At 32.2% G+C, this 22,248-nt stretch overlaps 1 protein-coding gene across 3 annotated transcripts in view; it reads right to left on the reverse strand.

Annotated features, from left to right (window-relative positions):
* Positions 1-22,248, reverse strand: part of SSBP2 (single stranded DNA binding protein 2) — a 317,496-nt gene that overhangs the window by 36,642 nt on the left and 258,606 nt on the right. For 2 of the 3 annotated variants that reach the window (XM_063084982.1, XM_063084993.1), the window contains exons 7-10: positions 20,239-20,305; positions 19,441-19,511; positions 13,586-13,677; positions 8,549-8,597 (exon numbers count right to left, since the gene is read on the reverse strand). In XM_063084982.1, coding sequence (XP_062941052.1) covers positions 8,549-8,597; positions 13,586-13,677; positions 19,441-19,511; positions 20,239-20,305 — 279 coding nt within the window. The remainder of the gene's footprint in view (positions 1-8,548; positions 8,598-13,585; positions 13,678-19,440; positions 19,512-20,238; positions 20,306-22,248) is intronic. The other variant, XM_063084986.1, reaches the window with a different exon arrangement.

The following is a 22,248-nucleotide window of genomic DNA, read 5'->3' on the forward strand; positions in this document are numbered from 1 at the left end:
AAAAGACACATGGGTGCACATGCACACTAACTCCACCCCCACACAACTTGTTTATAAGATATGTGCTGCATCACCCACAACCAGACCTGAGTTGAGGGAGCCTGACTAAATTACTCTATTTTCCCCACAAATACAAAACAAGGTTGACAAGGTCCAAAATGTAATCATGCTGTCCAATTTCCACCTAGTCTTCACTAATATCTGGAAGCATTTTGGCTCAAACTTTATGGAAAACCTGAAGCTTACTAGTGATGTATCAGTAAACCCAGTAAATTTCAGGGGAAAAAAAAAGCCTGAATTTGTAGCGTTTACTAATTTCTGCAGTGTAATATTCCCACATGGCAGATTTCAAGCTACCAATGGTTTAACAATCAGCTCACAAAATTCCTAAATATTTAACAATTGACTCGTGAACTGGCCCTCATGGTGATTACAACATCCTGAGTGGATATTCCTTCCTCCTGTCACACATTAAAGCCATTAAGTTCTTGCTATGCCCTTACTTTCAGCTCAACACTCCATTGTTCATAGATTTAAATTTTCATCTATTCATCCCAAGTAGAAAAAAATCAAACTTAGTTTCCAAAGCTAGCTCCTCCCGAAGACCATCCCATTTTCCTAAGTCCTTGCTCCTTTTATGCTTTTAATTTCTCCGTTCTCATGGCTCCTTCAAACACAGTTAAATGTAATAAGCATTCTTAAACATTTAAAAAAAAAAAATTTTGTTATCTTAACTAGTTGTTCAATTTCTTTCCAGTTTTGCCCTGTTAAGCTCTTCAATTTTGGCTTATACTCACTGTTTCTACTTATTCTTCTATGCCCTCTTAAAAAATCATCATTTGGGCTCCTATGCCTAACACTTTACCGAACTTTCACTCTTGAAAGTTACCAGCAGGATCTGACAGCCTAGTGTGAAAGACATAAAATATAACAATGTAGGTGGAAATATATCTTCTGTGAATGTCCATACAAGATAGTCTTGAGTTGGGCTGCTGGGACAGAGATTAGATGCCCACCAAAAAGACAAACAGAAGGACTATAATTAACGATTTAAAGTATAGTTTCAATTAGCTAGAAGAGAGGATTTTGAATGTTTCCAATACAAAGAAATGATAAATCTTTGAGGTAATGAAAAAAAAAATGTGGCTGCTGCAATGTGGGACTTGTAGGGGATTGTGGTAAACAATAAAGCTACTCATACACATAGTCAGAATATGAATGAATTTATGCTGTAGTAAATAAAGAGTCACAGGTTTTAGAGAGACATGTTCAAATTTATGTTTTAGTAAATTGACTCTAGAGGCATCATGGAATATAAACATAAGTTACTGCAATAAGTAAGATGATAAAGAGTTGTAGACAATGCTAATGAACATAAGTAGGAGTAAGAGAATTTGAGAGTCATTTCACAAATTACTCAGCAAGGCTTGGTGACAAACAGGATGTGGCAGACAAAGGAAGGAAGAAATTAAGGTAATTCCTAGGTTTCCAACTTCGTGACTGGGTGGATGATGGTGCTAATCATTTATATATAGGGAATCTGGGAAGTGGGGCAGGTTTGGGGGAATGTCTGATATGTTGAAGGCATTAGTATTCATTGAGGTAGATTTGATCATCAAACATTTAGAAATATCGGTCTAGAACTTATTAGAGATCAGGACTAAAGATACAGCTTCAATGAATAAATTTCCATTTTGTGCTGGACATAATACTTGATCTAGGATTTGACTAGATTTTGTGATATTTGGAACTGTATGAAAACACCAAACTGAAAAAAAATAGGAAGCAGCTCAGGAATGTAATCAGAAAACATTACCAATTGAGAAAGGGTGGATAATGTGACTGGATGAAAATCAGGAGAAAATACCTTATAAAAAGCCAAGCAAACTAGACCTTTAAGAAGCAGCTTGGCTAGGAAATGTCTAAACCAGGCTTATTCTTGAACTCTGTCAGGCTCGAGCCTTTTAACCTTTATGTGACACATCTAAAAAAATAACAAAAAGTAATACTTTAATAAAAATATGGAAAATTAACCATTATTGAAATGAAAAAATGAAATTAACAGACATTTAAGACAAAACAAGGAGTCAAATATCTCAGAGGTCACATATGATGAGGACAGAAAATAAGTCGTGTTTGATTAGTAAGTAGGAGGTCACTAGTAACCTTCAGAAAAGGACTTTCATGGGAATTTAAATAGGTTGAGAAGTCAATTCGATAAAACTTCACTTGTCACTGCTACGTTTTAGGCAATGCACTGCCATATAATGATGAAAAAGGAAAGCCAAGCAATTCGTTATTTAGTGAATAGTGGTGAGGGAGTGAAAGTGTGAGAGACATGGGATGACAGTTTGAGACTGAGGGACGTTTAAGAGAAGTTTCTATCAGCTACCCCCTCCCAAGTCTAGAGGAGTGGAGGACTAGGGGTTTAAGGTTGTCTTGGGATTTTGTTTACTGGTATAGCAAGAGAAGAAAGTTCCAGTCAGTGGAAAGGGACAGACTGAAGACTCATTTGGAAGAGTCAATGAGTAGGATATGTGAAGAAGCAACAGTAAAGAGAATAGAGGGATTAGCATTAAAAGAAATAACATTTCTATTTCAGAGGCAAGAAGAGAGAAAGGTGACTAAAGATCTGATAATACTGGAGGTAAAGGGTAGAATCTGAAGAAATTTGAATCTAATGGTCTTTTTGTTCTCCTCTGTAAAATATAGACAATTTTAGCTTACAGAGAAGGGGCCAATAATGTAGGGGCACAATGAGAATAATTATAAAGAACTGTAACAACTATTGAAGAGATCAGGAAAAATAGCTGACTAAGGAAGAGTAAAAAAATTGCTGATCAAGCATCAGTGTGGACTCTGAGGTTAGATGTCATAGATTTAAATTATAACATAATGCGTTAAGAGCAATTATAGAAATATACATTAGGCATTTTGGAAGAACCAAATTTAACATCCCCCCACCACCAAACCTCATTGTCTACCCTCTAAACCTACTTCTTTTCCTATGTTCCTGGCTCAGTTGTGTTATTCCCATTTTCTCAGACACCTGGATTCAAAGGCTTAAAAATCACCTTCAACTTTTTCCTTCTCTTTATCCCTAAATCCTCTAACCCAATCCATATTATATCTAAAATATCCACTAAGACAAAATGAAGGATAAAAATGAAGATGTAGAAGTTAAGAAAAATCAGAGAGCTGGAAGATCAGAATCATAGAACTAGCGGAACCTACTATTTGAAAGAGGAGAAAATTAAGGACAGTATATGTTGTCTGGCTAAGCTAGACAGATAACTGAAGAGCTGTGAAAAGAATCCAAATATTCTGAATTCTACTACCCATGATTGTGGTGCTGTAGTAGGGGGCAGAGAAGTAACTAGAGGGCTTTTATTTTGTTTTTTAAATGATTATTAACATTTTAGCTAATTACCTTTCTTCAACCATGAAATTTAAAACTATTTTACAAGCACTGGTTTACTACAACTCAGGGAGGGCAATATCAAGATATTATCTGTGCCTGTGTAAAGTTGAGAGTATTCTCTTATTTTTTAGTGTTCTTTTAAAAAAATGAGCATCTATTTGTATAGAGCAGAGTCTACTTGGAGTAATCTATTTGCGTTTCCCTTAGGTTTAACCACTATAATAGATCCTCATTTGTTTCCTTAAAGTAGTTTCTTTATTCTTCTTCCTGTCAAGGTACTGAGTTGATGAATACAATACTAAATCGAGCATGTGTTGTTTTTACCTATCCCTCTTTCACCTAACAATTCCTGATTTAATTTTCTTTGTTGAACCACACCGCCTTTATTTTTACTCTATAAGGCTTGGGTAGGGATCAGGGAGTGGGCATGTGACCTAGGCCTGTTGGATAAAGTATTGTACCCCCTGGCCATAATTGTTTCATAAATGAGCATATGACCCATGCTAAGCAAATCCAGTTCAGTTAGAGTTGTTTCCAATACTTTTGCTTAACTGATAAAGAGTTGTGCTCTTTTGTATTCAACTGAGAGCTGTGAGATATAATTCTGGAGCTTCACACTGTCTTCTTGCTATGAGGAAGGGAACGAAGGTAAGAGATGAATAGAGACTGGGTCCTGATGACATTATTTAAATCCTTGGAAACAAATGTGCCCAAAGCCAAATTTATATATGAACCTTTCAGATAAAAGATCCAGTAACAGTCTCTTTCAGTGTGAGTCCAGTTTGATTAGTTTTCTGTACCCTATAATCAGAAGTGTCTATTTTCAATAAAACTGCTTGATACTTAGTGATTAGAACTTGCTGTATAGCCAAACCAAAGTGCACAGTTGCCAGTTGCTTATGAAAAAGATAAAAAGGGAAAAACTAGAATTGGTAGATTTGTAAATAAACTTCCAAATAAGAATCTGAGGCCAATAATGTAATCCTCAGAGTCAAGGAAATTAAAAATAAAAATCATACTTTTATTCTGAATTAAAAATATAAATTTGCCCTTAAAAATGCTTCTCTTGCTGTCACGTAAAAGAGTGCCCAAAACTATTTTTAATCAAAACACTTTTACACGACAAAATTGTGGACAGTCAAAGGTTAAACAAATACTTAACTATATTATGAATAATGGTAGGCAGATTTCACACTTTCAGAGAAGCGAGTTATAAACATGAAAAGAATAAAAGCTAGAAACAGCTCAGTGGTGTTATACTGAAATTAAAGCATCAGTTTGCTTTCATGATGTTAATACATGTAGATAGATAAAGGTACAGATATGTATGGGTGTCTGTATATACATACCTCTATTTCCTAATTCTGTTGGTTGAGGGCTTAGAATCTGTATCACTTCAGTGCATTCTAAATACATGGTTACTTCAAAAAGTTAGTGGAGCAATAGAATTAAAAGATAACATGAATTTTTCTATGAACTTTTTTGAAGTACCCTTGTACCATTCTCCACTAAAAGGACTCAGTGCTTCTTAGGGAAATGGTTATTTCCAGGACTAAAGCTGGGAAAATATAAGATGAGTTTCTAATGATTAGAGAATAGTGGGGACATATTAAAAGGACAAACAATCCAGCTTGAAGGGGGTTCCTACTGGTCAAATTTGGGACAATTTTAGCATCCTAAACCCACTGAACAAAATAATCCATGAGTACATCTGATATACATGAATTAATATGAATGGAGAAGAAAGAACAACTCTTTGTTAGAGTAGAAAGCCAACTAATAAATGGAGAAGGAAAGATAGAATTAGGCAATCAACAAAGTAAAAAAAAAAAAAAAAAAAAAAGATTCAGGCAAGAATCATCAATGGTTGCCAAAAACAGCAGATGAAAGTATAAGGAGGAAGAGAATATTTACTATAGTTTCAAAGTATATCTCCAAATTAATAATTACAAGGGAAAAATAGTAATTTTACAGTGGAGAAACTTGACAAGTACTAGCTTAACCAAACGATCAAAATTAAAATTACCAATAATGGGACAAATCACTATCACGTGCCTCCTGAAATGATGCACTGAGAAAAAAACAAAATTACTTTTGTAGTATTCCTGCCAAATATCTGTAACCCAAATATAATCATGAGGAAATATCAGACAAAACCAAATTATGGGACATTCTAAATAATAACTGGCTTGCATTCAACAAAACTGCAAGGTTCAGAAAGACAAAGAAAAACTGAAGAACTGTGTCAGATTCAAGGAGACAGAGACATGACAGATGAATGCAACAAGTGAATTGGGATTTTCTTTTGTTATAGAAGATATTGGGACAATTGGTGAAGTCTAAGCAAGGTCTGTAGATTACAAAACCGCATTACATCAATGTTAATTTCCTTAATTTGATCATTGTACTGGGATTATGAAAAGCAATGTCTTGTTTTTAGGCAACAAAGTATAGGGATAAAGTTACAGGAAACTCAAATGGTTCAGGAAAAAATATGTTTATTTACAGAGAAGAAATCACAAAGCAAATGTGATAAAATGTTAACACTTGGGAATCCAGTTGGAGGGTGTATGAGAATTCTTTGCACTATTCTTGCAACTTTTCTGTAAATCTGAAGTTATTTTAAAATAAACATTTAAAAGAAAAAAACAACAACAACAGTGAACAAAACATATTTGAAAACAGCAAAAAAACAAACAAAAAAACCTAACCACTTTAATACACTGCCTAAAGGAGTCATTTGAGGAGTCACAGACATACTGTATTGACACAAATTAAAAAGTGTTTGTAAAATTAAATATGGAGAGAAAATCTAAGTAACTTGGAATTCAAAATAGTATAAATGAGTTGTCACTACAAAATAATGATTTGGGGTGAAAATCCCTCTTTTTTACTTCTGTTTCACAGAAGTCCTATGTTTCAGCTAAAAGTCATCAGTTTTCTATGATTTTTTTCCTTGTTCTCATTATAAATCGTTTTCGGAGAAATGCTTTTCCTTTGCATGCTCAGCATGATACCACTTTCCCTTTGTGAAGAGAAAACCACAGGCCTCCCCCCAGTACTTTTCCCTGTTCACACACTTTGAGTGAGAGTAGATGTTTCCACATCTACTACTTTCAACTCTCTTACTTGCCTACACATGTGCTGGTCAAATTCCCATTTCAGACTGACTGTTGGAAAGCAGTTTGGTGTACACAGCTCTTATCCTAATTCCTGGTATTTCTCAGGGTCTAAAATAATGCACAGTTGCTGATCTGATATAGGATATTCTCCTACCCATACTGCTCAGTTCTATGAAATTCGGAAGAGATGAAGTACCTAAAAAACTAAAAGTCATCAGAATGCAGAGCTCTCTTCTTATCTATGTCTCTAATACTCTTTACTTGGATAATATACCTCTAGGTACAATGCACCATCCCTTCCTAAATGGCTTTTGGGAGAGACAGTTTCTGGATGAGTGTACAGAAGGATGTACTGATGGAGGTGGGAAGTGATGTGTGTGAACTGTACTCTGGCTGCCATCAATGGGCAGTAGAGGGATGTTTGGCTGAGCTGACAATGAGGAAGGAGAGAAGGCTCTTCTTGCTTCTAGGTGGGAAGGCTCACATAGTTAAAGTGGGTCATCAGTTGCACTTTTCAATCTACTTTATCAAACATGCAGAGAACAGAAATTCTTTCCAGATTCTGGCACTAGGAAGATTGTCAGAGTTTTCAGTGCTATAAAAAATTGTTTTTTTCTGCATCCTTATGGGCATTTTAAGAAGTTGAAAGAAGTGTATCTTGAGCTGCTAGCCAGGTGCCATTTTAAAGTGAAATCTTGAATGAATTCGTTAAGGCAAATAGCAAGAAGCAAACAGAAATATGAACTCTTCTAAAGCATGTAAGCAAACTGAAAGAATTTTGGAGAAGTAAAGGTATTCACGTTACAATGTAATCTGGCAAAACTGTGTCTTAGAAAGATTTGTTGAAATTAAATAGTCCACTGAAGACCCAAATGGATGCAGTATCTATTCTTCCTACCTCAAATAATTTCATTGAATTAGCAAATATCACAGCTATTAAAACTAAGAAGCAGGTAACATAAATTATTTTTTCTCTAAAAACATGACAGTTGTGTACTTAAGAAGAAAGTGATTTCTGCTTTAGAATAACGAGGGATTTAGGATGATTCTTCCTATGTCACTTTTAACTTCTTAATGTTTAAGTTAACCTTAGATTGGATCAGTTTCATGTTTATTTGGCATTAAGGCCACTGCTAGACAATGAAGATACCTTTGTGCATATTAGCAAAAGGCATCCCTTTCAGGTAGATATCTGCATACTTCACAAATGGAACACAGGCTGTATTTCAGCCCCCTACTGACTCCGTTGGTCCAGGCACCACTGTGTGGTGCACACACTACACAAATGTACACAGTAGAACCTCTCTCACATATTGAAGAACTCAAGGTTTCAAAGTCGAGAACGAAAAACATCTCTAGGGTGACGAAATTAAAATCATATTAATTTTAAGACTGATAGCTTGATTTTTAACCTGTATATATATTTATGTGACATCATTAAGAGAAAAAAATTTGCACAGTCAAACCATTGCCACAAATACATAAAGAAAATTTCCAGGATGTCAGGTACCTAAAGGAGATGTGCAAGGATGGCAATTTAGCTAACAGGCACAATGCAAAGGTGCATTTGCTTTCTTGGGGGCAGCAAGAGAGCAAACCTAGGTATAATTAATACAACAAATTTCATCATAATAATTTGGTCTCCTCTAATAGAGATTGATTATATCTGTCAACTTAGTGATTTTCATAGTTATTTTAGAAGATCAAACTATATTATGATAAATATAGACCACTATATGTGCTATTGCAATATACTTAAATCACAGTAACTCTTTTTTATTTTTAAGAGTGTTAATTGACATAGAATGAATGTTTACATTAGACCTTGAAGTGAAAAAAACTACATAATTTCAAAAATTAAGTGTACTTTTCTAAAATATTCATAAAACTTTTTTGAATGATTACTTTAAAAAAAGATTAATGCAACTGATTGCAAGGCAACACATTTTTGTTGTTTCTGTTAATATTACAAGTACAAAAGAAATGAAAACAAATATATACTCACTGAATTGGCATTTGTGGGGTTTGGCCAAGGTCTACCACCACCTGGACCCCTACAAAAAAATATGATAAATACAATTTTAACCTGTTCTTTGAATGTTTCACAATAAGTAATAATCAATTATAAAATATTAACATTTACAATTCAGTTACCATGCAGCTCTAATTCAACACTAAAATTACATTTTATATTTATTTTAACAGCTTTTTATTTCTTAAATAAAAAAAATTATCATTCCATGAAAGTCTTCTTCCTAAGTCAAATTACTTTTAGTAAGCCCAGTTTTATTTTAATATCAAGTTGTTACTTTAATAAACAAAAAATGGTATTCATCTATAGTAGTAAGTATGTACATACATCTAAATATCACAAAAACACACTTTTGGAGTAAAAAGCACTAATTATGAAATAAATATAATCTATAATCTTGTGACATCAATATGAATGATGCCTTTGTCATATTCCAAATGAAATTATTTGTAAAATATTACTAATATGTATGAAATGATTGTTCTTACTATAAATAAATAAACATACATAAAAGGTCTCTAGAGTTGCCTCTTTTTCAAAAAATCACAAAGTATCAGACCTGTTTATATATATATCTATATATCAATCTATCTTTCACTGCTATTGATGATTTAGTTACTATTAAATAAAGGAATCATATTTTTTGTTCTCATAATTTTAATTCAAGGCAGTGGTCAGAGTAAATCTCAGGGGAAAATAGGAGGTAATCTATGCCAATGTTTCTTAATATATTACTTCATTTTAGGGTGATGAGAATATTTTGTATTCCATAGCTTATAAAAACATAAAGCTTTTGAAACAAAATTAGTGCCCAATTAATTAAATCAATAAAAGTTTCTTGTTCTCGTGCTTTAGTCCTAAGTATACCTGAATAATACTACCTTATGAAATGCAGACTACTGTCAGTCAGTCCTCTGTAATTAGGGTCATTCAAAATTCCCTTTCTCTCTAATTACAAAGACAGTAAAAAATTTTAATTAAAAAACCACATGGTCCTTAATTCTAGGGACCTTCCACTTAAAGTTCTAAATGCTAGATAAAGAGGCCGTCCAAGTTAGTTACTGTATAACCCATGTTTGCTTGGAATATTTAGAGTTGTTCTTAGTTTTGTTTTGGGATTACCTAGGGGTGTAAGCAGCAGCAAAAGACATGAATCCTGTCCTTGGGCTCTATTAGGAATGCCCAAGTAGAATTTTCTCCCAATTCAGCTTAAGGAGTAGAAGGGAAAATAATTTGCCAGAGGGGACCTGGTCAAAGTCTTGCACATAGGAAGAAGGTGAGAGTCACTTGCATTGTCTCTGGAAATTGTGGTCTCTCCAAGATGATGACGATTATTTTACAATTAATTACTAGAACACTTTAGAAAGATGATTTCACTTATAGGATTCAATGTCCCAATGGACACGAACTAAGGTTAAACAAGTGCTTATGAAGTAAAACATTTGGGTAGTAAGATCCATCCACATGATTTGTTTAATGTTAAATAAAACATAGTAAGGAAACTGAGAAATATTTATCTTAAGACAACATAAAAATTACACATATGCAAATCATGGCATAAATTTATATGCAATGATGTTACGTAGAAAATGATCTCATAATTTTGAAATATTATGATTAAGTACTATATAAAACGTATTAAATATAATGAAATATTTTGTCATTTAGAAATTTGTCTATATTAAATTAACAAGCTAAATTAAATGTTAAAATAATTACACATTTTATTTAAACATTAAATGCTAATGTTAAATTTATTATGTTATAAATAATGCAAAATACCTTCTATGCATTTCAATTGTTTACTAAATACAAATCTAGTTCCAGCATACTATGTGTTTCATATTAAAACTTATTTTAATCTTATGAGATTAAGTATTAATAATTCATCTAGATAAGCTAAATTTCCCCCAACATTAACACTGTATTTGAAAACATTTCAAGTTTCGTGAATACTGCTGCATAAAGTGGAGGTTAGAGTAGGGAGTATTTCTACTAGAACAACTACTTAAGTTCAGTCATTCCACCTCCTTTTGAGAGCCATCAGTATTATCAAGAAAGTAATCTACAAACTATAATGTAGGCATTATTTTGAATGGGAATTTCTACATAAGCATAGTTATATAGTAGAATCAGGTTAGCCTCATTTCGAAAATAAAGAGAAAAATGGAATTTAAAAGAAGTCTATATTTTTATAAGGATGCTGATTTTGATAAAATCAAAGCAACCATGATTACTAAAGAGAAAAATTCTATTTTCTTCTGTACTTCACCATCACTATTTCAAGGTAATAACTGCACAAACTTTATAATATATGATACAGAACAAGAATATCCTCTGACATCCTTTTGTCATCTTAGTTTCTATAAAATAGCAAGGTGTACAAAGTTGAATTAGATATGCTTTAATACGGCATCCCTACACTCTTTAAAAATTTGTAAAAATGTAGTTAATTTAGAAATACACCACTATTCTAGTTTCTTTTTAAAAATATGTCATAGTGTACTTTAAAACACGTATTTTTACATTTTGGTCACAGTTTGTAAATTCTACTTTAAATTATTTAAATTAATAGCAAGCTTTTACTGCTAACGATATAATACTAATTATAGAAATATTGAAAATAAACTTTTATTTTGCTTTTAAATGACACTTTGTATAATTTATCCTGAGTTTAGACCATGGAGATGGAAAGATTGTATCAGAATAACAATTTTCTTTGGAGATGACAAATTTTTTTTTAACAACAAAGTTATCAAAATTTTGTTCAAATGGTTTATTGTGCAATAAAGGGATATAGTTGCCAGTTAGAATAAAGTATTTAATTACTTTAGTGACCAGGGTTGGGTATTTTTCATTGTCATTATACTCATAGGATATAAGAAAAAATGACAAGCTAAAGAAAAATCATCCAGAAGTGATTCTCTGGAGGGTCCCTCCTAACTGCCAAAACAAAAATATTTTAGTTAGATAAATAGATTAGTTAGTTAAAGACACAGCTTAAGGTAACACCATTCTAATGCCTTGCCCTTCAATTTTTAAGTAATCCAACATGTAAAAGAAACGACATGAAGAAAGTCACAATATCAGTTAGAAATGCTTGCTTGCATTACACAGTCAGACTTTGTTTTAAAGATAATATTATGAAATGATTTTGATAAAGGTTACTCTATTGAGTGCAATGGAGATAATAATGTATTTTATTTTTTAGTCTCTTTAAATTTACTTTGCATTGTTAGGGCCAATATCAATACAACAATTATCTCTCTGGTTAGATCTTCCATACTTGAGAAGTTTCCCCGTTAAAGGAAAATATTTGCTAATGTAAATATGTAAATATTTACACCTTCATTGTCCTTGAAGGAATCCTAATTTACAGAAAACTGAAAGTGACAAAAAGAAAAGAAAAAGAAAACTGAAAATGGTATAAAACCCCAAATAAAAGAAAATACATAGTAATAAATAATGGAAATCAGAGTCTGAAAGACAAGTATATGTGAGAAAGGAACTAGACAATTTAAAAGTTATTTGAGTCTCTCAATGGTCAACATGAAAATAATTTTTTTCTCTGTAACTGGCAAAAAACAGGCTGCTCTAAAGTTGGCCAAATGGCCAATTATAATGCAGAGTAATGTACAAAATAATATTAGATACATTCTTAATATTTAATGATAATTCTGGGTTGATCATAGCATTCAAAATGTATACTCCATACATGTGTATATAGTATTCAAAATTATACTCCTTAAAACCTCTTGCATTTTAAGGTGAGAATCTCACATAGGTAAACTTTATATATATCACTACTCTATTGGTAAGAGTTTCAGCTTTTGACATAAGCACAAAATATCACTCATTCTTTTTGCAGCAACATTAATAAAGGGCTAAGCCTTTAAGGAATTTAAGAAGAGTCAGACTTCATGTCTATCCATTTTTACTTTAAAAGTGAAAAGGGTGATAGGAAAATTTGACCTACTTTTTCCCCCTGTTCTGTTAGTTTTGAGTCTGGCTGGTACCTACCTATTAGCCTATTTTCTATTTTAGACAAAACTGCTTTCCATGAAAATGGTTTCAGAATCTTAAAAAAAGCTTGACATACATCAAAAGAGCTTACTTCACGGTGTACCTTCAATGATATTAAATGATGGCAGAGTTGTTTAATTTGATATATAAGTAACCAAAACATGGACTGATGAAAAATATATGTGAGTAGACACCCACACACCTACATGGAACACTTTCATTACTTCTGCTAAACTTTATTTAGGCCAAATCGTGGAACTGATCCTTGGGTAAATTAATGAATGTCACTAATAAGCACCTGGTATACATGGGACTTTGAGGGCAAGTTGAACAATGAAAAAGAAATAAAAATTCTCTAAGAAACTGTATTATATTGCCTGACAAAACAAACTACTCTCTTCGGCTTGAAAAGGCCTTTCCAGTAAAAAAACCTTTAGTTTACTCCTTATCTAAGTGCATCTTGAATTTTCAAAAGAAAGTTCATCCTATACTGTGGAAAGTTCTTTAATATAAAAGATACAACCAGAGAGAATTCTTTGTATGTTGAGAAGGATCCCAACAAAGCAATAGTAAAGATACATACAAATATTTATAAGAGATAAAAATTCCATTCTTAGGAATTACCACATATCTGCTAAAATGAGGTTAATAATATTCAATTATGTACTTCTGTAGAGTTAAGTCATGGTTGTGATGTCAGCATCTCTTGATACTTTTGTATAGAATCTATACGGAGACTATGTACTAACAGGCTAAAAGTTGTTATTTATGGTGCCTGAAAATGGAAAAAAAAAAAGTCAAAGGATGCAACGGAAGAACAACATAAGAGATTATGTTGTGAAAATGAAGCAAACACTACAGCTTGTTTCGTTCATTTCTATACTACACAGAGATTAAGATGCACAAATTGTTTACAAATTAGTGTTATTTTAAAAGATAGAAAATAGAACACTTTACTAAAACACAGTAATATAGCATTTTGCTTACATGTTCATTCCAGGCATTCCAGGGCCACCTAAAGCATTCAGTGGGGGTCTCATTGCACCTCCATAGTTCTGTAATGATAACCAAGGGTCAGACTACCACAAAACAAAAAAACAAAACCAAAGAGGAGGGGGGAAAGAAAGGAGAGCAGGTTAATGATTTCCCTACATAACTCCTCATTGGATAACGCCTGTGTAATTCATTCTCTGAAGGGTCCACTCTTGTACTTTTGCTTCTATTTTAACAATTACTTTGGATTGTGTCTTTTAAAAACTAGGTGAATATGTAAGATTACTGGAGCATATTAAATGATTAGGGTGTGGTTGCAATTGTAATATCTAACATATCTTTATTAATTTCCTAATATCTGTACAATAGTGAACTTTTTCAAATAGAACATTTCATAAATCCAAAACTCTGTCTTTAAAAGAAAAAATTTACTCAACATGTTTGAGACTGTCAGACCCAGAACAATTACATAAAGTCTGGAAAAACGAACAGGAGAACCCAACTCAAGAAAGCTGAATGCAAATTTCTGTTCACAAAATAACAAATCTAACACAGAAATGCATTAATATACAAATACACACAAATATATGAAAACTACAGTATACTCAAAATATGTATGCATGTATCACGACAATAAACTTCTGCTAGTATATAGTATGCACATTCAAGGGATAAAAACACTTTAATGTTTTAACATGCATATTGTATTAGCTTAGTTTAGTTGCCATAAAGGCCAAAAGGTTAATTTTATCATTATCACGTTAATATATCTTGACACCATGGACAACTTTCACACTTGGCTTTCTGACACCAGTATTCCTCCAACTTTTCTGAGTACTATTTCATTTGCTGGCACCTTTTATTTTGCTAATTCTTTAAATGTTGCTTTTCCCCAAGTTCTAGTCACAGTGTTCTTTTCAATAAATACACATTTATGGGTAATCTTATCTGCTACCATTTGTTCAACAATTATTTATAAGTGAGGAATCACAAATCTTTATATTATCAGGATATCTCTCCTAAGCTCCTAGATAGCTCATATGTTGTGCTTCACAGGAGTTGTTTCTATCTGGATACCATCTTGTTCTCAACATATCTAAAAGAAAACACAATATTATCTTCTCATGATTGAGTTTTTTATACTGCCTTCTTCAATCAGATCTGTGGCATCGCCTTCCATACAATAGTCCAGACTAAGAACTTCTAGGAGCTCTTTGATATCTCTGTTTTCAATTCCCATATCCAGTCAGTTACCAAAGTCTACTGATTCTACCTGTGAAACAGCTCTTGAAATGTGCTATCATTCCTATCAATAATCGTTGTTATTTACTGAGACATTTGCTGTTCTTAATTGGTCCCTGATTTAGTCTCTCCTCCTCTCTATCTATTCTCCATACTGCCTATTCTAAAGAGCTATCCTTAAACTCAGTCCCATTGATGTCACTTAAAAGCTGTGATGACCCACACTACCTACCAATTAAGTGGAAACTCCTTAGCATGACTCTATGAGGTTATTCACAGCTCAGCACAGCCTATCTTTCCTGTCCTTATTTCCTACAATTTTCACCTTCATTTCACCTCCATACCCTCCAAACTAGTGGATTTCTCTAAGTTCAGAAATACACAACACACTTTTGTACTAATGTGAACTCATCTTCCTTGGCCTTTTGAGTAGTAGGGGCTAAGATGTCAAAGAAATCAAGTGACAGAAAGCCTGTTAACTTGAGAGTAAGCCACAGCTGATAAATGAAATTACCTAGTTACATGCTACTCTCATTGTTTAAGGAAATCTATTTAAACATCCCAATTTGTGAGCTATGCAATAGCTCATAATGGCTCACACATGAGCCACTGGTTAAAAACAGAGCTATTTCCCTTAACTTTTGGATCAAGCACAGTGCAGCAGCAGTTTAGCGAAGGGTCTTGGAGAGAATAGTCACTTGAAACAAAATCTGAACAGTAAAGTATAAAAAAATCTGAACAGAAGTGCTTCACAAAGAGAGTCTCCCCTCATTTTTGGTCCTAGAAAATCTGTGTTTTATCAAGGAAAACAATTTTCCTTATAGCTCTGAGCATAGAAGGATATTGATTTGAATCTCTGTTGCCAATGTCCCATTTCCTCTTTCTATATGTGTGATCTTGAGCCAATAATTGTCCCAATGATCTCGCAAACTTAATTTCCTTATCTGTAAAATGATAATATTATCTCCTTTACAGCTTGTTGGAGGATACAATAAAATATAAAGCACCTATCAGTGTTTGGTGAATTAAAAGCATGCACCTATTAACTCTTTCTTATGACCATTAATAAGGGATCAACTTAAACGAATCCTCATTAGTTTCCATGAGCCCTCAACCCTAACAGAATTATTTGCTTGTTTATACAGAGTATGCATATTTTCTTTTCTAGACTTTTTCTGTTATATAAGGGTTTTTCTTTATGTATCTCCTTCTAAATAATAAGAACCTTCAAGGCAGTGTACCTATTTTACTCATCTTTGTATACTCAGTGCTCAATTACAGTGTCTGCCACATAATAGGCCCTCAAATAAATGATGGGCTAATTAAACTGAATTGTCACAGGAAATGAGTAAGAAATTATTCAATACATACTTGATAGATTTACAAAATATTTTCCTTTTGTGAATAATCTAAAGCACAAAGAAATCAGGAAGATAAGAAAGAACAACAACTGGCTTTCCAAGTTTCCAAGTATCAACAAAGGCAGACTGGGAAAAGCTAATTTAGAATCACTGAATTTTAAAGCTGATAGCAACTATACAATCCCATCTGGTCTAATCTCTCTCCCAATGCAACGTTCCTGACAAAATGGCTGTTCAGACTCCACTTGGAGAGTTCATAAAAAGTCTTTCCATGATTGGGCACTTTAATGTCTAGAAAGTTCTTCCCTTTACTAAGCTGAATTCTATTGCCTGTCTTAGATTTGAAAATACAGAATTGGTTTACTTTCTCTTTACATGAGAGCTCACCATATATGTCCATCTCACCATTTCTCTACCTCAGGTATCTGATTTGGAAATCATATGCTCCTATTTACATGTAACTTCTTTCTCCTTCAGATTTCAGAGGAACTAGAACTAGTTGGGTAGTTTTAGTAAGTCTTTCTGTCAATCATATGGTACTCACTGAGCTTTAAAACACAGGTTAGCAAAGTACATCTCATTATAAAAGCAAGTGGAAAAACAGTTTCAAATATGGTATTAGGAAAGACATTTTTCTTGATTAAATGGATAATTTTGCTTTTCTGATAAAAAAGACACTAATATCAATTTAAAAATCATGTACTACCACTGCACTTAGAGATCTAAAATAGAGTAAGGAGCATGAAAAAATGCCTGGATTTGGGGCAAACTTTTATTTCTTCATCCTTGCAATAAGTGTTAATCACATGTTTACAATGTTCTATGTGTGTACTCTGCCTAAATCAGCATTATCCAAGAATCATTGGATTTTATATACTACTTTGTTTTAGAAATTCATTTGATCCAATAGATAACTACTGTCCCCCTTCACCACATTGATCTTAAGCTCAAAAATTTATGGAAATAATATCTATGATTTAAAAAAAGAGATTTGTATTTTGTTTGTGCATAAAGCTAGAGATAATATTCCAGAGACTTTCTACAATACAATTAAAAACAGGCAGATGCATTCTGCTCCTGGATGGCATCTATATGATTAAATGTCTGTCATGAGAATTGTTTTTTTGTCTTTCAAGAAACACAGCTAACCTTTATTAAGGTTTCAGAGTTTATAATGTATTATACATTTTATATACCAGGTATTATGAAGTAAATATGTCACAACATTCCCCTCATTCCAAATGACTTTTTTCCTATTGTACCATTCATATGAATAGGACTCATGTTTTCGTTTAAATGCGTAATACGTACAGATAATTTCCTCTAACCCTTTTTACTTTGTACACTCTGATTTTAAAAAGTTATTATAGGTATTTTTGATTTCTGAGGTAAATTCATACCATAACACTTTATTTCCCTCATATTACATAGAAATAGATAGCAAGGACTCTGCTAATCCAAATGGAAGAAATAAAATACTCTCTTTGATTCTGAAAATGCAAAGAAAGAATTCACACTAATATAATAAGCTAATTTATTAAAGCTCATCAATAAGAGATTAATCACCAGAAACGGAAGTTTTATTTTCTGTTGTAATTTACTTATAACACAAAACATATAAACATATAGCTATTTATAACAGAAAGCATAAAGACCACTATGCTGTTTACTCCTGCATTTTCAAATAAGATCTAAGTGTTTATGTAGCTTAGGTAAACATTGATATACCTCCTTAAATACTGCAAAATTGACTCAAATCAGATTCTAGTTTTTAAGGAATTAAAAACTAAAGTCTGGGAATGACAAAATCCTAAAGAGCAGCTAAATGAAAATATGTGAACTACATGAAGAACAACCAAATTACAGGCATTAGCTTTTTAATGAATATTGAACATGTATCTATTTTTGAAATCTTCTGGAAAAAATCCTCTAAATTATGGCTGGCTTAGTTTACTAAACACTAAAGGTACACTTAGTCAATGAAATATCCTATAGCTCTTATAAATTGTAACTGCAATTAATAGCTTGATGATGGTTGGTTAACATAAATCATTATTCCTAATATGAGTAAAATAGGAAAAAATAATTTAAATATCTAAATGAGTTTTATAAGATCTTAAGAAAATACATAGAAAAAAATTAAGCCTAAATAAAATAAATTGGTTTCTTCTGGCTTTGTGTTTGACACATGTATTTATATAGTGGGTTTTTTTCATTTAATATGGCATCTCTGAAAAATTTGGATATATGAACTTCATGTTTCAATATAGTTAATAAATATTATTGTAGGTGGTTAGAAAGTCCTAGGTCTAAGGCACATTATCTGGGTATTGTGTTCTTAATTCTTTAACTACTTTGGGGGCACAACAAAATGTCAATTTAATTTTTTAAAAGTAGATACATGAAGTAAGCTCCTAAAACTGTCACTTATAATGCTGTTCTTGGAAGGGAAAAATAAATAAATTAATTCTTTTAACTAACTTTATGACACATGCTAACCTCTGACCCATGAGGTAGAAATTTAAAATTCTGGATTTTGGATTAGTTTCTCTGAAATAAAACATTATAAAATTAATTTCTACCCCACGTAATTTTTCCAAGAGAGACAAAAAGATGATTTAGCTAAGATAAATTATATCCTGAACAGCATGCTTAAAATGTCATCGACAGCTAGGCCAGGTTCGGCCTCAGTGTAAATTTCTGGGAAACATTGATAGAGAAGTCAGCTGACATCTGAAATACACTAATAGTATTATGTTTGCTCAGTAAGACCCATTTTTATGTTTATTTTTAAATGATTATTTTTTCCTATTCTATAAGAAACATGGTTTTATATAATAAATTGTCAATGGCATTCTTTAAAAGACTTATGAAGATATATTTTATCCTTATCCTATTTAATATTTTCAATCAACTGAGTTTTATTTAACTCAACCATTTCCTCAGTATAACTAACAAAAGGGTAATAGTTATCTTTTACTAATAATTATTAAAATGTACTTCTATACAGTGTATTTTCTCAAATAAACTAAAGGCATATATGACAGCATCCTGTTAAAATATGTCACATTGTTATGACATATCAATTTAGACATGTCATAGATATTCTATCCTCAAGAGCCTAACAGCTATGTTATATCAAGACTTTAATGAGTATTATAAAATGCAGCAAATAACATAGTTTGTTTAAATAGGATGAAGGCCAAAAGCTCAGCATCTAAATTTCTGCACTGATTATTTATTTACCTGTGGTCCTAAGGGCACCATTCCTCTTGGAGGAGTCATTCTCTGCATTGGCCCACCCATGTTTGGATGTCCTAAAGAGAAGCATGAAGATATTAGCAATGTAATAAGTATGAGTGCTAAATCAGAGGCTAGTAGCCTCTTCCCTGCTAGTTGTCACAATGTCTTATTTACCAAGGGTCTGAGTAACCGACACCATCTTCTCTTGGCTTCTGTGGCCACTTTTCCACTTCTTACTACTACCTACCCCGACTCTCCTTTAATGTACTGATTGAAATTTTCTTCCTACTCTGTGTTGTTCACTTCTCTCACACCATTTGCTTCTCTTTCCTTGGAACAATACAATAGAACCCTATGTATCTGTGGTACCTAAATATCTCCATGGAAGACCTGATTATTGGGATTGTTAAACTAACTAATCAAGACACTTGTTCCTTAATGCCCTTTTGCCTTCTGTTCATTGTTCAGGTAGACTAATCCTTCTATCTGAAAAAGGCAGAGGAAATTGTAAGCGATATAATCACTTAGCTTCCCACTTGTTAGAAGTTATACAAAAGGTTTGAGAAGTTATTAAAAATATGAATTTTAGGATATTTATATATTGTTTCTTATGTTATTACTGCCCTCACTATCATGCATAATTAAGAGTTAGTTGAAAATATAAATCATTTGGCCATGTTACCTGAAAAAATGCAATTAGTATAGTTATGGAAGATTTATACAAATAAAATTTTTCTTAAAAGATAAAGGATTCCTCTGTGGTTCTACACATAAATTTCATTAGTACTTTAGAGTAGTCACCTTGTTGTCGAGTTGGGTCCATTCCACTGGGGAGTAATGGCTGACTTCCTGGGACACCTCCAAGTGCCTAGCAATTTAGTAAAACAAACAAAAAGCAATAATGTAAATACTTATAATGCAAGTACTTTAACATTTCCCTTTAAAATTCCTATATATTAATTACAGAATGTATGTGAATATTTATGAAGATTCCTTATATTTCACATTCATTTGTAAATTTTATAGGTCTATGTACCTAGAATAAGTTCTTAGTTCTAAAAAATTTCCACTTTGCCCAATTTTGTGGCAAGTAAAGCAAGTATTTTGGGGGAACAAAAGTCTACACAAAAACTCCTATTTCTTCCTGAGAAGTATAATACCTTCTCCAAAAATAAATTAAGTAAGAATACTGAAATAACTAATATTGCTTCTTAAATATAAACTCTCTATATCTACAGAATTTCTTAGCCATTTGGGATTATGATAGCAGTAGGACTAAAATTCCAAGGGGCCAATGGAAAAAAAAAATTTTTTTTTGTAGTCAGATTTTCCTAAAGAAACTATTTTGAAAAATAATACTTAAATTAATCTCAATTTGGCTGTATGTAAAAAGGGAACTAGAACCAAAAAAGATGGAAATTAACAGGGTTTGTTATATACTGGGATACATACTGAATCACAATTTTCTAATAGTTGTCTGAGTAGCATTTAAGTAGTACTCGTTTTATGCTATAAATTATTTAAACCTGCTGATCATGTAAGTGTGCACACATATATAAAATCCTGACAATTGGTGAGAATTTCTATAATGATTCACTAATTTAACTTAAAGCATGAAATCCTATCTAATTAGTTAAAATATTCAAATATTTCAAAAGAAATTTAACATTAAAGAATTTACATATCCAGATCAGAACTGTTTCCTTAATTGTTAGCACTTGGGATGCAGTAAAGCTGCCATTTTTGTAATTTTTTGACTTATGAGCACATCCAAAACATATTTATTGAGTTCCTACTATATAATCTGTTCTCTGCTTACCTTTCAAGCCTACTTTCTTGCCACTGCCACAATACATTCTAACTTCCAGCCATACTAAACTTCTTTCAGTTTTTTCTATTCATGCATTCAATCAACAGTATCTAAATGTCAACCATTAAAAACAAGACAAAATAAAAACTAAACTAAAAAATCTCTCCACTCAGGGAGCTCAAAAACTCTCAAGTTGACATCTTTTAGATCTTACTTTAGTAACCACTAAAATAAGTGGTTACTAAAATTCTTCTAACAAAATTCTTCCCTACAGCCCCTTCCTGTCCTATACAGTCTGGGTACAAGTCCTTCTTCTACTCTGTATAACACACATACTCTGTGTGTGTATATATATATATATATTATATTCTATATATATAATATACAAATTATATGCACACACAAATATACAATATAATTTATATATACAATTTATATATTCAAATATAAATTATACATTATATAAAATAAATAATTGTATATTGGTATACATTATATATAATTCAGTAATCTATTAATATATTATATAACAATTATATAATATAATAATTGCATTGTATATTAATTAGATACAACTTCAATATATCAAAATAATATATTTAATAATATATTTAATCATATGAGATATTATCATAATTATATATTATAACATATTGTGAAATTTCAAATTTACAGAATAACTGCACCAACAGTACAAATTCCCATATACTTTGAACCAGATTCTTTCCCTGTTAACATTTCACCAAATTTACCCCAGTGCTGTTTCTCCCTCTCACCCCCCATACATACACATCTATCATCATAAATCTTTTTCAGAACTACTTGAGAGCAAGCTGCAGAAATAATGTTTCATCACCCCTAAATACTGCAAAGTATATTTCCCCAAACAAGAATATTTTCCTACATTACCACCATACAACCTTTCAAGTCAGGAAATCAGCATTGATACAATACTACCATCCAAGCCACAGACCTTATTTAAATTTTGCGATTTGTCTCAA

The sequence above is a fragment of the Cynocephalus volans genome, chromosome 2 (genome assembly GCF_027409185.1).
Source record: "Cynocephalus volans isolate mCynVol1 chromosome 2, mCynVol1.pri, whole genome shotgun sequence".
In the NCBI taxonomy this organism is placed as follows: Eukaryota; Metazoa; Chordata; class Mammalia; order Dermoptera; family Cynocephalidae; genus Cynocephalus; species Cynocephalus volans.